The sequence below is a fragment of the Pogona vitticeps genome, chromosome 2, assembly GCF_051106095.1.
Source record: "Pogona vitticeps strain Pit_001003342236 chromosome 2, PviZW2.1, whole genome shotgun sequence".
Taxonomy (NCBI): domain Eukaryota; kingdom Metazoa; phylum Chordata; class Lepidosauria; order Squamata; family Agamidae; genus Pogona; species Pogona vitticeps.
In genome coordinates, this window is record NC_135784.1 from 12,866,012 (window position 1) to 12,880,259 (window position 14,248).

The 14,248-nt window shown below is 48.1% G+C and overlaps 1 protein-coding gene across 2 annotated transcripts; it reads left to right on the top strand.

The window, feature by feature from the left end:
- The first annotated feature begins 2,767 nt into the window (after positions 1-2,767).
- On the top strand, positions 2,768-11,804 carry LOC140703754 (uncharacterized). Of its 2 annotated transcripts, XM_072987323.2 has the most exons (4): positions 2,769-2,899; positions 4,972-5,059; positions 8,846-8,968; positions 9,692-11,804. In XM_072987323.2, the coding sequence occupies exon 4, from the start codon at positions 9,692-9,694 to the stop codon at positions 11,567-11,569; it is 1,878 nt and encodes a 625-aa protein (XP_072843424.2). In that variant the 5' UTR covers positions 2,769-2,899; positions 4,972-5,059; positions 8,846-8,968; the 3' UTR covers positions 11,570-11,804. The 2 variants fall into 2 exon arrangements, with proteins under 2 accessions (XP_078243816.1, XP_072843424.2); XM_078387690.1 differs by lacking the exon at positions 8,846-8,968 and having other exon boundaries at positions 2,768-2,899.
- The last annotated feature ends 2,444 nt before the right edge of the window (positions 11,805-14,248 follow it).

Consider the following 14,248-nt stretch of genomic DNA (forward strand, 5'->3'; position numbering starts at 1 on the left):
ACTCCTCCAAATGGGCTTCGAACCAGTCAGCCATCTTTCTGGTCTTCTTGCCAAAGGTGGACAAGGCGGTGTTGTAGACAGTGTTCTTGAAGTGTTCCCATTGTTCAGGTGCACTCAATGTTATTTAATGCTTCTTTGGTTACTACATTCTTTCTGGAATATAGCTCAGAGTAGTGCTGCACCCAGCGTTCCATCTGCTGTGCTCGGTCCTGGATGATCACACCAGTAGCAGACTTCAAGGGAGCAGATTTCTTCTGTATTGGACCTAAAGCCTGCTTGATACCGTCATACATTCCCTTGATGTTACCTGTGTCTGCTGCTAACTGTATCTGAGAGCAGAGCTGAAGCCAGTAATCGTTGGAACATCTCCTGGCAGTCTGTTGGACTTGGCTACGAGCAGCTCGAAGAGCTTGCAAGTTGTACTCACTAGGGCAGGCTTTGTATGCTGCTAGAGGAAATATAATAAATAAATAAATAAAATAAAGATTCATTCCCCAAAAGGCATAAGAGTGGGGTGGAGGGCAGATGCCCCAGCCCATCCGATGGGGATAGCTTTGTGAGAACCTGGGAATCTCTCATAGAAAGAAGATCTTTATGATCTTCCTTGTGGCCTGGGAGGGAGACGGGAACTCTTGAAGGGGACGACACGGGTTATATGGAGGTGTACTTCCAGGAGGCTAATTTTTAAAAAATGTTACCACCTAGCATAGGCATCCTTCAGTCTCGAGAGACTTATGATAACATGCTCTGAATCGAGGAGTGTCCTCTCCAGAGCATGGAGCCTGGGTAAAGTAATATGGAGGATAAGCTGTTACCCAAGCAGCAGATCCCCCCCTACACGTTGCTGAAATGGTCCAATGGAAAGGCAAGAGCCAATACAACTGGTTCCAGCAACGTCGCAGGAGTTGGCAGAATGACACAAACTCGCTTCGGGACTCCGGCTCCAGATTTTGCCTCGAGGTTAACTCCTGAAGCCTTTTCCATCAGTGGATATAGCCACAAGGCAGTGGAGGTTTGAAATCACAGTTTTCCTTTTTCTAGATGGGCTGCCTTCCATGGCCGACAAGCCCCACCTACCTGGCGGGACTGTATAAAGGACCAGCAAAACAAACAGGAGAATGCCTGCATAAAGAGAGATCTTTCACTGATGGCAGAAACACTAGGAATGCAGCTAATCCCAACAGGAAGGCCCCTAATAATGTTCATAAGCATTCTACCATGTTGGTTCTCAAACTAAACAGCATGCTAGATCCTGTTGGAAGTGCTGACAGTATCCTATGAGCAGTGTAGCTTCAGATTTAATGAAATAGTTCCTATGTTTTCTTTTTTAAAGAAAGTTAAGCCTGTATTTATTTATTTACTTATAGTATTTTTACCCCACTTTTCTTCTTAAAAAGGATCCAAGGCAGTTTACATAATTAAAATACAACATTTAAAAGCTAAAAATTGTAAGTATACAAATATTTTAAAAGAATTTCAAAAAACATTATATTAGAACACATTCAAAGCAGAAAGGCACAACAGTCTGTTTAACAACTCCAATCTGGCAGCCAGCCAGTTATGAGGGGTAGATTTGCCTGGCCTCCTATGGGAGGAAGTTCCAGAGTCTCGGAGCAACAAGAGAGAAGGCCCTCTTGCATGTCCCTGCCAAGCACACCTGTAAGGGCGGTAGGACCAAGAGAAAGGCCTCCCCTGATGATCTTAATGCCCGGGCTGGCTCACAGAGAGAGATGCAATCTTTGAGACAGCTTTGACCCAAGCCGTTTAGGACTTTTTGGGTTAAAGCCAACATGTTGAATTGTGCCCGGAAGTGGATCAGCTGCCAGTGAAGCTGTTGTAACAGTGGTCTCTGTGACCAGCCCGTTAGCAATCTGGCTGCAATGTTTTGGCCCTGCTGACATTTCCTGACACTTTCCAAGGGCAGCCCCATGTAGAACATGTTACAGTAATCCAGCTGTTCGTTTAGTCGTTTAGTCGTGTCCGACTCTTCGTGACCCCATGGACCAGAGCACGCCAGGCCTTCCTATCTTCCACTGCCTCCCGGAGTTGTGTCAGATTCATGTTGGCTGCTTCGGTGACACTGTCCAACCATCTCATCCTCTGTCGTCCCCTTCTCCTCTTGCCTTCACACTTTCCCAACATTAAGGTCTTTTCCAGGATGTAACTAAGGCATCTGTTGCTGTGGCCAGGTCAGACCTCTCTAGGAATGGGAGCCACTGATGCACTACTTTTAATTGAAGTGAATCTGTCGGCATCTGTACAAAATTATGTCACCTGATAACCAAATTCACTATTTTTTTGGATACACAGTGGTTACAGTACTACTGCTTTTTGTGTTGTTCGCATTAGTAATTGCAGCGGACTGGAAGGGGGTGCATCTCGGTCACATTCCTGGTCATGTGCCAGATTTTCAAAAACCTCTGAGACCTCCCCCAGTGCCTCATTAATTAGCCACAGCAGGTTGGGCAAAACTTACCCCAATTTCAAGAGAATTCTGGCCTTTACCTGAAATTCTGAGGCGACACCAAGCCAAACCCCACCCTCTTCGGGGCTTCCCGCACAAGCCCTTCTCCTGCACAAGGATCAGAGCGAAACACGGGAGAGGTTCATGGAGGGAAACCGGGGCCTCCCCGAACCCCCCCCCCCTTTCCGTCAACTCTCCCCCCCATTTTTCTGCAGTTTTTCCTCTCTCCCCCCCCCCCGTTCGTGCAGGAGGGGAGAAAGGGAGGAACCTAGAGCGACGAAGGTGAAGGAAGAGCCCCTCCCCTTGACGCCCTTCGAAGGGGAACCGGAAGCGGGGATCTGCAGCGCCTGCCTCTTCCCCTTCGGCCCAAGAAAGGCGCCTGGAGGAGAGAAGCGGGGCTTTTGGGGTGCCTCCCGGATCGGGACCTGGACGGAGGTGGGCGCTGGATTGGGGGGAGATCGGGGGTGTGTGTGTGAGATTTGCAGGGGAGGGACGACATGGCCAGTTCCCGGGCGGGGGGGGGGGAGGCGGCTGCTTCTCCAGACGTTGCCGGTGGTGCCCCGTTGTGGTTTGTCCTGCTCGACCTTCGTGCAAGGCAATTATTTTCCTCTGGGTCTCCTCCGGAGGAAGGGGGAGGGGGATGCGAATTAAAAGAGGAGAGAGGATCTCTGGGGCCCAGAACCCACCCACCCCCCAAGTGTCGGGGAGACGAACACCCCCTGCCACCTCCCTGCAAGGCCCTAGTAGGGCTTCGACATCCCCTGCAAGGAGACCCCGAAGGAACGGGAGAAAGTAACTTGCCTTCCCTCTCCCTCCCTTCCCTTCCTCTCCCCTCTAAGGACGTGGGCTCTGGAAGTGACTCTAAACAGACAGATACACAAACACAAAGCACACCTTGGCCAAAGCCCGGAAAGGCTCCTTTAAAGGGACAAAGTCGCGGTTGGGGCTGGAGAGGAAAGGGGGCGGTGCTGGGGGGGGCAGGCGGGAAATGAAGGAGCTCCATCTAGGGTGACTTGGGGGGGGCGGGCAGGAGAAGTGGGGTTTGGGAGGGAGGGGGTTGTCTGCCGGACCTCTTGCTCTGTTGCACACACTCTTGTGTGTTTGTTTCTGTGTGTCTTTGTGTGTGTTGTGTGAGTGTGTGTTTGTCTTTTCCTGGATGATCTGGCAGAGAGGAGGGCTAACCAGATCCCCCTCAAGACTAGATCCTGAGCTGAGGATCAACTGCAGGATGACTCCTCCCCCACCCACCCCACCCCCGCCTGGCGTCTCCCTTGTTGTGTTGCTTGTGTGAACACAGACCTTGTTTTTCCGAAAGGGAGGCAGGAGAGAGAAGGGGGTGGACTTTCCTCCACGGGATCTTTCCTAGGGGAGGCGGATAGGGAGATCTCCCCAGGAACGGGCTTCGGTTGGAAGTTGTTCTTCCCGTAGAGCCAAAACTGTTCTGGTCTTTGGCTCCTGAAGGCACAATTCAGGGCCGTTGGCTGTGCAAAAGACCTGCCCCTCGCTCCTGCTTCCTAGGGGTTCACCCTCCTGCCTCCAGTTCATGGCTCTCCATGGGGTGGAGCAAAAGGGCTTTGGAAAGAGGCCGAAGGAGCTCCGGTCCTTCCACATGGAGGGCAGGAGGAAAGAAGGACCGGAAGGCAAGCCGGCCTCTCCTTCTGGGGCGTTCCCTCTCCTGGCAGGTCTTTTGAGGAGTGAATGGCTCTGAAGGGTCCATTCCAGACCAAGTGAATGTGAAATTCTTTTCTTTACAGCAGGGGCAGCTGACACCAAGACCCCCCACCCTCAGCTGCCTCCTTTCCAAGCCCCTCTGAATTTGGCAGTGAGCACAACGGGAAGAGCGAAGCTTAAGCAAGGTTGGGGGTTGGAAGACCTGAACTCTGCCCGCCGTGGGTTGGCAACCCCACGACACAGGGCACTTGGCACAGAGGCTGAGGGGCGCCTTTGGAGACAAGCCCTGCGTTGGGATCCTTCTATTGACAAAAATAACAAATGGTCCCATGAGAACAGAGGGACTGGTCGAACTCTCGGTCCACTACATCACACAGGCTGCAGTGTTTTCTAGATTTTTTTTTTTTTTGCCATTTTTAATGTAGCTTTGGTTTGGTTTGGTTTAAGCAAGCTGCCTTACATCCTTTTTAAGGAGAAAGGCAGGGGAAATATTTTAAATAAATAGTGGGAGAAATACTATCATATTTGCTGCTGCTTTCCTCACAGGTGTCAGTGGAAAGCAGGTCCTGTTGCTCTCGGGTTCCCTGCTGTTGCCCCCTACTCAGTGGGTTGGGGGAGCTTTTATCTCGGAGCCCAGCCATAGATGCTCCTTCCTTCCTATGTTTTTTTTTTTTTTGTTGGCTGCCTTTCTGTTTCTCTTGTTCTGCTCCCTGGAGAAGAGAGAGGGTATATAGCCCCGTTCAATAGAAACATGAGGAAGGCACATCCAGGAAGGAAATGTTTTTGATTTTCTTTATCCATAAAGCCTCCAGGCTGATCTTTTCCTTTTCTTCTAGGAAGGGGTGAGACTGAGCTGAGTCATCTTTGCTGTTTTGGGGATCAAAAACAAAGATCTAAATCCCACATCCCTCCAGGATTTGCAAGGTAAGCGAGATTTCAAGAGGTGGCTTAAGTAGCCTTGCCACACACACTCTCTCCTCTCAGTTTCCCTGGCCCAGCAGGGATTTGAATCCAGGTCTCCTAGTTTCCAGTCTGGTACTCCATCCACTACATCACACTGCCTCTCTGAACATGTGCGAAGTGGTGGTGTTTTGGGCTTTGGTTTTCTTTGCATTTTAATTAATTTTCTTTTTTTAAAGATTGCAATCCTGCTCACCCCAACCCCATGCTCACCAAGGGCAGGTCCTGTTAATAAGAGGCAAACCTTGGTCTTCCTGATTTGGGGTGTGTGGGGGTTCCCCTTCAAGCCTCCTTTTTTATTCCCCCTTAACAGACAAACCAGACTGGGGATTTTGCTTTGCCCCATCCACCTGTACTTCGGACTCTTATGATAGCTGATAACTGGGCGTTCTTCTGGACCCAACGCTGTCAATGCTGAACCAGATGGTCCAATCCGTCTACTTCCCGTCTACTTAGATGGATTGCGCAGCTGGGCCCCTGCCTGGATGGAATTGTCACTTCCTGGATTGGTCCACACACACACAGTCTCAAGAAGAGACTGCCGTAATACTCTTTCTGTGGGGCTTCCCTTGAGGCTGACACCAGCAGATGCAAGAGGGGCAGCGTCTCCTCAGTCCACCACCCTCCCCCTCCGGTCGTCTGGGAAGGCGATTCCAACACCATACGTGGGTGATGGTTCTTCCGTTCCTCCCTGTACCAGGCTTAACAGAGAAACGCATTCCAGTCCCTTGAAATCATTTCACACAGAACCTAACTGACTCCATTTCCCTCACACTACGAATCCCACTCTCCTTCAAAATCATCACGGAGCTCCCTCCACTTTCTTTGGGCAGAGGGTAGTACCTTTTTGCCCCCTTTCTCTCATGGGGCTCTTGTGAATCTCTGCTTTTCCCTTTTGGGATCCTGAAGAAGGAACTGAAGAAGCCGCTTCAGCCTTGGGGGAACTTTAAGATCTGATTATTAATCTCAACGAGCGCAGGGCTCTTTAATCCATGGATTGACTTCGATTTTGCCTTGACAAACTCCCACAGGCTGGCTGGTGGGTCTCCTCCATGTGGGACGAGCAAAGTGTGATTCCAAATTAAGGAATTAATAATGATGTAAGAAAGGGAGGTGAACATTTCCTCCTGGACTTCTCAAGACTTCATTCCCAAGCCTGAAACACACGTCAGCTGATGGGAAGGGGGCAGGGCGCTGCCTGGGGTTTTCCTGATGCCCTTGAGGAGGACAAGATGATTATGGGAAGCGGGAAAATAAAAGAGAACTTAATTCAACATTTGCTGTTGGGTTCGAGCATCTAGGACTCTGAGCACTTGTGAATGCCACTGTGAAGCACACCTTGGGGTGCCCCTCTAAGACATTATCCAAGAAATAGCTGGTGAATCAAAAATCCTCCTTCATGTTCAGCTGGGCCGGTATTCTGCTTTCTTCCTCTCTTTCTGTTGCTACTGCTGCTTTATTTGGTTAACAGCGCTTTGAGCAGACTTGTTGAAATAAATGAAATAAACACACTCCCTCTATTCTTTTCCAATCACCTCATTATCCTACATCTACTTTCCCGGAAGTAAGTCCATCTGATCATCTTGAAAGGGGTTGCTGGGCATTTGTAGTTTTCGATCTAAAAACAAAACAAAAACACCCTGCTAACCGAATGGAAAACAAAGCAAAGAAGGAAAGTGACTCATTGGCCCATTGGCCCTGCCTCAGAAAGAACGTAGCAAAAACAACAATTTAAATCAATAATATTGGTATCATTCCAGATGGAAAAGAGTATAGATGGAAATTAAAATAGAAAAGTAAAAATCAAGTACTGACAGGAGGGTAGGCCTGCCTAAGGAGGCAGGTCTTAAGCTGGCTCTTAAAAACACCCAGTGAGGGTGCCAGGCTAATCTCTGACGCGAGCCTGATCCAGAGTCGAGGGGCCACTGCTGGGAAGGCCCAGTTTCTTGTTCTTACTTTCTGGGCCTCCCTCGGCGTTAGGCCGTGGTGGCAGTGGTGCTAATCTAGCCATGCAGCTTCCTTTGGCGCCGGCTGGCTGGGCCCGGCGCAGCCTCTCGCCCTCTGTGTGGCAGCTGTCATGGTTCTTCAGCAGTGGCCTTTGGGCACCCCCGGCAGGCGAGTCGCCTGCTGCTCTTGACAGCAGCCTGGGAGCCGCCTGCCGGAGGAGGAGGCAACCCAGGCGCAGGCGGCGAGGCTTCAGTGGCAGCTCTCAACTCTCCACGCGTGACCAAGACCCTTCCTTTCAAATAAAGGTGGTGATGTCAGTGTATATAAATATTTTTTGTGGGGGAAAGGTAAAAAGTTCCTTGACCCCTGACCTAGACCAATTCCGGATAGATTGTGAACTATACAGAAAAGTTCTGCCCGCTGATTTGAAGCTTCAGTTAGTCGCTATCCTGGCAACTTTCCTATTATATATCTCACCGTGTCCCCTCCAGATGCCTCTGGGAGCACCCAAGACAGCAAGGAACCTGTCTCCCAGTACCCCTTGCCTACATCTGGCGTTTTGAGATACATTGTTTTTTAAACTTGAGATTATACATTCCCATCATGACTTCTACAAAGTCTACAACGATCCGGCAGCTACTATAAAAAAAATCCCCGATAGAGAGCCCCTGTTCATTCTAGGAGACTTTAACACTAGAGTTGGTGCTGATCACAATTTATGGAAGGACCCCTTATTCCCCGTTAACACCTCTGTAACTTTGCTCACTAACCATGCCGGCACCTCCTTGGACTTAGTTGAGCCCCCTTTTTTGCGGTATACACTTCCGCAGGCCTCTAATACCATTACTTTAAATAGACTTCATGCACTCTTTTTTTAACCTTCCCTTTCAACTTCTTTCAAACTTCCAAATTTGCTTTACACTCTTCCCCCCCCCCCCCAACATGCAAGGCAAAAGAAACAGCATGGTCACTATTCCCTAGCCACTCAGTGACATTCCCGTCCCTAACCAGGTCCTGAGTACCACACAATAATAGATCCAGAGTCACCTCTCCTCTCTTGGGCTCCATGACAAATTGCTCCATGGCACAGTCGTTTGGCATGTCAAAAATCCTGGCCTAGTAGATGGAGGATAATTGAAGTTCATAATTACAATCCTGTCCCTTTTGGACTCTTCCCTGATTTCTCTCTACATTTCTATTTCGCCCCTCAATTTTTTCCCCAGCATTTCCCCCTCAAGTTTTAGATCTGGAGGATGATAGCACCCTGCCACCCCACTAACACAATGCTCCCTGGGCCGGGCAGGTTAAGCCACAGTGATTCTATGAGGGAGTCAGACCAGCCATCCATCTCCATTCTGTTGGATTCTACCCCTTCCTTGACCTAGATGGCCACCCCACCTCCAACACACCCCTCCCTATCACTCCTGTAGAGTTTATCATCTAGGATCGTGGCATCCACTGGTTCTCCGAATCCCACCAGGTTTCCATTATGGGCACTATATCACTCTTATCACAGGTTGTTGATAGTTCTTCCGGCAATCTTGGGATTCCTCCAGTCCTGTATGTCACATGAGCTTCCCTCCCACATTTGGTTTAAGAGCTGGTCTGCCATCTTTATGAAAAACTAAGGAACTGTCAGACTCTAACAAGGAACCTGATCATAGGATCAGGTAGCACTTTCAAGAACACTATCTCAGTTTACGTATGCCTGGGCTTACATAATTTCTGGTTTATGAATGGAAATCAGTCCAAAATAATGCATCAGTTTACATTTCTTTTTCTCATTTCTTTTGTTTTGTGAAGGAGGTTTCTCTGCGCCTGGAGGTTTGTAGCTCCGCCACCATTGTTATGGCAACCCGCGTTCTGGTTTATGTGTTTTTCACTTGACGTAATGTCCTGGAGGATACGCTGATTTCATAAACCAAGGTACTACTGCAACATGTAGCATTTAGAATTTGTAATATTTAATTTCACTAGGGTCAAATACCTTCCCAATTTCAATGTTTGCATTTTTGCTTTTATTCTCACAGATGTGGTTAATCAAATACCCCCTTCCATACACATTGGTTTAGGTATCTAACTCTGGAGCCAGATGTTTGGAGTTCCCTTCTAGCTCTGCAGTTCTAAGATTCTATTACCTCAGTATTATCTCCCTGACCAACAATAATCTAGCTGCATCACATTTATCCACTTATACTCTTCCTTTGTAACACTGCCGTTCCCCCGTAGTTATTCATTTTTGCTAAACAATTCTTTAATTCAATTATTTCTTTCCTCTTTAACTTTGAGACATTTCTTTCTAATTTTCTGGAAATTTAAGTACAATCATTGGGAATATTTGAGAAGGAAAACAGTTAATATACTTTGAATTTGATGTACTTATTTGGCTGTGGAAATGATCTTTCCTTCATTATTCCTCCCTCCAAAAGGTCCCTCATTGAAGAGCCTTTCCAACCTCAAGCCGAAAAGAACAACATCCGGTCCAGCCATTTCAATGCAAACAATGAAATCTCCTCCCTGATTCTCTTCCCTCACCTTTTTGGCTAACTTTCCTTCCTCCTGCATAACTCAGGCGGAGCTCACACACATCATTCCTTATTTCTGCATATTTTGGAAGTGGTTGTTTTTCTTCTTTTTCTAATCTTCCAGATGATGAACACGAGAAGAATTGCCCAGCAACATCTGGGGCAACCTGGGCAGGACCTCATAATCAAGCGAGAAAACAGAGAAATGAAAATCGGAGTGGGCATGCATGGACTTGACATGAAAGGACTGACGAAGGGGAGAAACAGGATAAAATCATGTCACCTCAGTAGACATCAAAGAACACATGCAGGGGAGAAACTGGATACATGTATGGAACATGGAAAGAGCTTCAGGCAGAACAAGAGCCTCCATATAAACCATAGAACTCCCAATGGGGTGAAGTCACATAAATGCATGGAATGCGGAAAGAGCTTTAGTCAGAGTGGTGTCCTTAAGTTACATCAAAGGACTCACACTGGGGAGAAACCACATAAATGCATGGAATGTGGAAAGAGCTTTAGTCAGAGTGGTAACCTTAGGTCACATCAGAGAACTCACACTGGGGAGAAACCTTATAAATGCATGGAATGTGGAAAGAGCTTTACTCAGAGTTGTCACCTAAGGTCACATCAAAGGACTCACACTGGGGAGAAACCACATAAATGCATGGAATGTGGAAAGAGCTTTAGTCAGAGTGGTACCCTTAGGTCACATCAAAGAACTCACACTGGGGAAAAACCTTATAAATGCATGGAATGTGGAAAGAGCTTTAGTCACAGTAGTGATGTTAGGTTACATCAAAGGACTCACACTGGGGAGAAACCACATAAATGCATGGAATGTGGAAAGAGCTTCAGTGGCAGTGGTGCCCTTAGGTTACATCAAAGAACTCACACTGGGCAGAAATCTTATAAATGCATGGAATGTGGAAAGAGCTTTAGTCACAGTGGTCAACTTAGGTCACATCAAAGGACTCACACTGGGGAGAAACCTTATAAATGCATGGAATGTGGAAAGAGCTTTAGTCACAGTAGTCATGTTAGGTTACATCAAAGGACTCACACTGGGGAGAAACCACATACATGCATGGAATGTGGAAAGAGCTTTAGTTGCAGTGGTGAGCTTAGGTCACATCAAAGGACTCACACTGGGGAGAAGCCATATAAATGCATGGAATGTGGAATGAGTTTTAGTCAGAGTGGTCAACTTAGGTTACATCAAAGAACTCACACTGGGGAGAAGCCATATAAATGCATGGAATGTGGAATGAGTTTTAGTCAGAGTGGTCAACTTAGGTTACATCAAAGAACTCACACTGGGGAGAAGCCATATAAATGCATGGAATGTGGAAAGAGCTTTAGTCGGAGTGGTCATCTTAGGTCACATCAAAGAACTCATACTGGGGAGAAACCACATAAATGCATAGAATGTGGAAAGAGCTTTAGTCGGAGTGGTGTTCTTAGGTTACATCAAAGAACTCACACTGGGGAGAAACCACATACATGCATAGAATGTGGAAAGAGCTTTAGTCATGGTGGTCAACTTGGGTCACATCGAAGAACTCACACTGGGGAGAAACCACATAAATGCATGGAATGTGGAAAGAGCTTTAGTCGGAGTGATGCTCTTAGGTCACATCAAAGAACTCACACTGGGGAGAGACCACATAAATGCTTGGAATGTGGAAAGAGCTTTAGTCATAGTGGTCTTAGGTTACATCAAAGAACGCACACTGGGGAGAAACCTTATAAATGCATGGAATGTGGAAAGAGCTTTATTCAGAGTTCTAACCTTAGGTTACATCAAAGGACTCACACTGGGGAGAAACCACATAAATGCATGGAATGTGGAAAGAGCTTTAGTCAGACTTCTAACCTTAGGTTACATCAAAAGACTCACACTGGGGAGAAACCACATACATGCATAGAATGTGGCAAGAGCTTTAGTCAGAGTGGTAAACTTAGGTTACATCAAAGGACTCACATTGGGGAGAAATCATAGAAATGCATGGAATGTGGAAAGAGCTTTATTCAGAGTTGCTGATAAGTTAAGGCATAAGGAGCGGATTCAGTTTTGTGCTCTTTTCCACTGGAAAGAATAAACAACCAGAAGATCAGTACTGACAGTTTATTTCTCATGCCTGTAAGACTGCTTTACATATTTTTTTGGATTTAGTATGTTTAAGTATGGAATCTAGAAATGATGAAAATAAATGAACTTGTAGAGTATTAAGAAATTTTGGAATTGCCTGGAATCATTGCAACAATGAAAAGACCTCCTATGAGATAACCAGATGAGCTTTGAACACTTTGTCACTGGCTGTCTGTGTGAGGGAGAAACATGATTTGAACCCATCCTGTCTGGAGTGCTGTCCTTTCCTGAAAAGAGGAGGGAGAAAGCCATGGAACCCCAGAGACAGAATGTATGACCTGTCCGAGAAGTGACACCTTCATAGGGAGAATGGGAAGATAGATGAAAAGGGTCACAGAGTAAACCAGGAGGATAGAGATAGTTCCAGGTGGAGGCGAAGCTTGACTGCAGTGAAGCCAGCAGCACCCAGTGAACAGCTCCGCGGAAAACTGGAATCGTCCGGCCTGTCTGTCCCCCTAGGAAGGGGGCATGGAAGGGGGGGCAGGAGAGGTACCCCCAAGCAGGTGAGCCCAGAAGGGTAGAAGATTTGGCAGTAACAGGTTCTTTCCTCTGAAAATTCACCCACGTGCAGACCAGAGACGGGAGGCCATATCTTATGGCAGAAAGCTGTGGGAAAACTCCACCCCCAATTTCCTGAGGAAGGAGAACAGAAACAACAGAAAAGTAAACCTTTGTTTTATGAATAACCTCATTAATATTTTGAAGAAACTAAAGTGAAAATACTTGACCAAAAGGAGAGAGGAAGCGGCAAGCCAGCATACCAGCTTTTCTTTCCTAAAGTGAACTGTCTGATAAATAGCAAGTATATCATTAGCAAGCTAGCCAAGGTCATTTAGATACACTGCGAGAAAAACTTTGTGTTTCTGGAAAAAAATCCCAGAGGAAATACTACTCAACAGGGACTGAAATCTTGTCAAAGCTGTGCAATCTGGACTTTCCTTACTAACTGAGTGGACTTTGAAAGTAAAACCGCATCTTTGGAGCAGGAGGCACAGGCTTTTGGGAATAAAAAATAAGCAATGAATCATCAGCGTGGCGACATAGACTGAAGAGTGGGAGAAGCCAGTCGAACGGGACTAGAAGCGTCTTTGGTTTTGGAAGGAAGAATAAAGCCACGGGAAACGACAGTAAACTATTAGCTGATCAGCGAGAGGAACTCAACAGAACAGACGGAGGACCGAAGAAAATTAGATCTGGAGTTATTACAGGACTACGACGGTTTTTCCTTTTTAGAAGAGACTAGTTTCCTGTTTGATGTTTACTTTGGACCATCTTTTGGCTGGACTGTGTGGATTCTGAGAACACTGTGATAATTTCAGGGCAAGGAGGGGGAGGACATACGGTAGTTAGTGGGAATGTTGCCAGACAAAGAATGGCTGGTTACCATACGAACGACAATAATAAGAGGATTTCAGCTCATAGATGAGAAACTTAGATAGATAGAAGGCCTGATGAAGGGGAAACCACTAGAGGCTAAACAGCAATTGAATGAATTTGAAACTCCAGAACAGTTTTTATTGAGAGTGATGCCAGGTAACATGGTTGGTAATATAGAGGGGATTGGAGGTTGCCACGTGGGATACCCAGCTATTATAGTCAGAAAAGGTGATTTTAAAAATCAGACTACAGTGAGGTCCTGAGTTGCGAACGGCCCGAGGTACAAACTTTTTGAGTTACGTACTTCTCCGTCCGCAAAAATCCATTTTGACTTGCGGACGGAGAATTGAGGTATGAACCCGAAAGTTTTTTTAAAAGCGGGGAAGCACTTGGAGCTGGGTGGCGGCGACGCAACGAGAGGCGGAGAGGCGGCAGCGGCGCTGCTCCTGCTCCGGGATTGGGGCGCCTTGGGGCGTTCCGGCCACCAGAATTCCAGCCCGGCCGGGGCCTCCGCCTGTCCTGGGTGGGCCCCGCTGAGCTGAGCTCCGGTGGCGGTGGCAAAAGGCAGCGGCGAGGACGGCGGAGGAGCCTCCGAGTGCCCCGGTGAGCCCGCGCAGGAGGGCAGGAGTGAGTTGCAGGGTGGCACTGTCGCTGGGAGGGCTCCGGGCCGGGGAACTAGGCGGGCGCGGGCAGCGGGTGATGGAAATGGGAGGAGAGCGAGGAGGACGAGGGGTGTGGTTGGGTGAGCAAGGGGCTGGGGAGGAGAGCAAGGAGGGCAAGTGCGGCATGGTTGGGTAGGCGATGGCTGCCTGAATGAAGGGAAGCCGGCTGGGGCTGGAAACGGAGGCCGGGCGGGGAGGGAGGGAGCGCTGCGGGGGCCGGCTGCCTGTTCTACCTTCCTGGGCTTTGGCTGGAAATGGAGGCCGGGCAGGGAGGGAAGGAGCGCCGCTGGGGCCGGCTGCCTGTTTCGCATTCCTGGGCTTTGGCTGCAAACGGAGGCCAGGTGGGGAGGGAGGGAGCGCTGCGGGGGCCGCGGTGAGCCTCGATGGCCGGGCACCATGTGCTGCTGCTGCTGCTCCCATCTCCACCCAGCCAATTCCCCCGGAGCTGGGAGAAAATGGCTGGCTGCCTGTTTCGCCTTCCTGGGATTAC

Coding starts and splice junctions, on each gene's coding strand:
- LOC140703754 (XM_078387690.1), top strand. CDS start 9,692: ATGATGAACACGAGAAGAATTGCCCAGCAACATCTGGGGCAACCTGGG.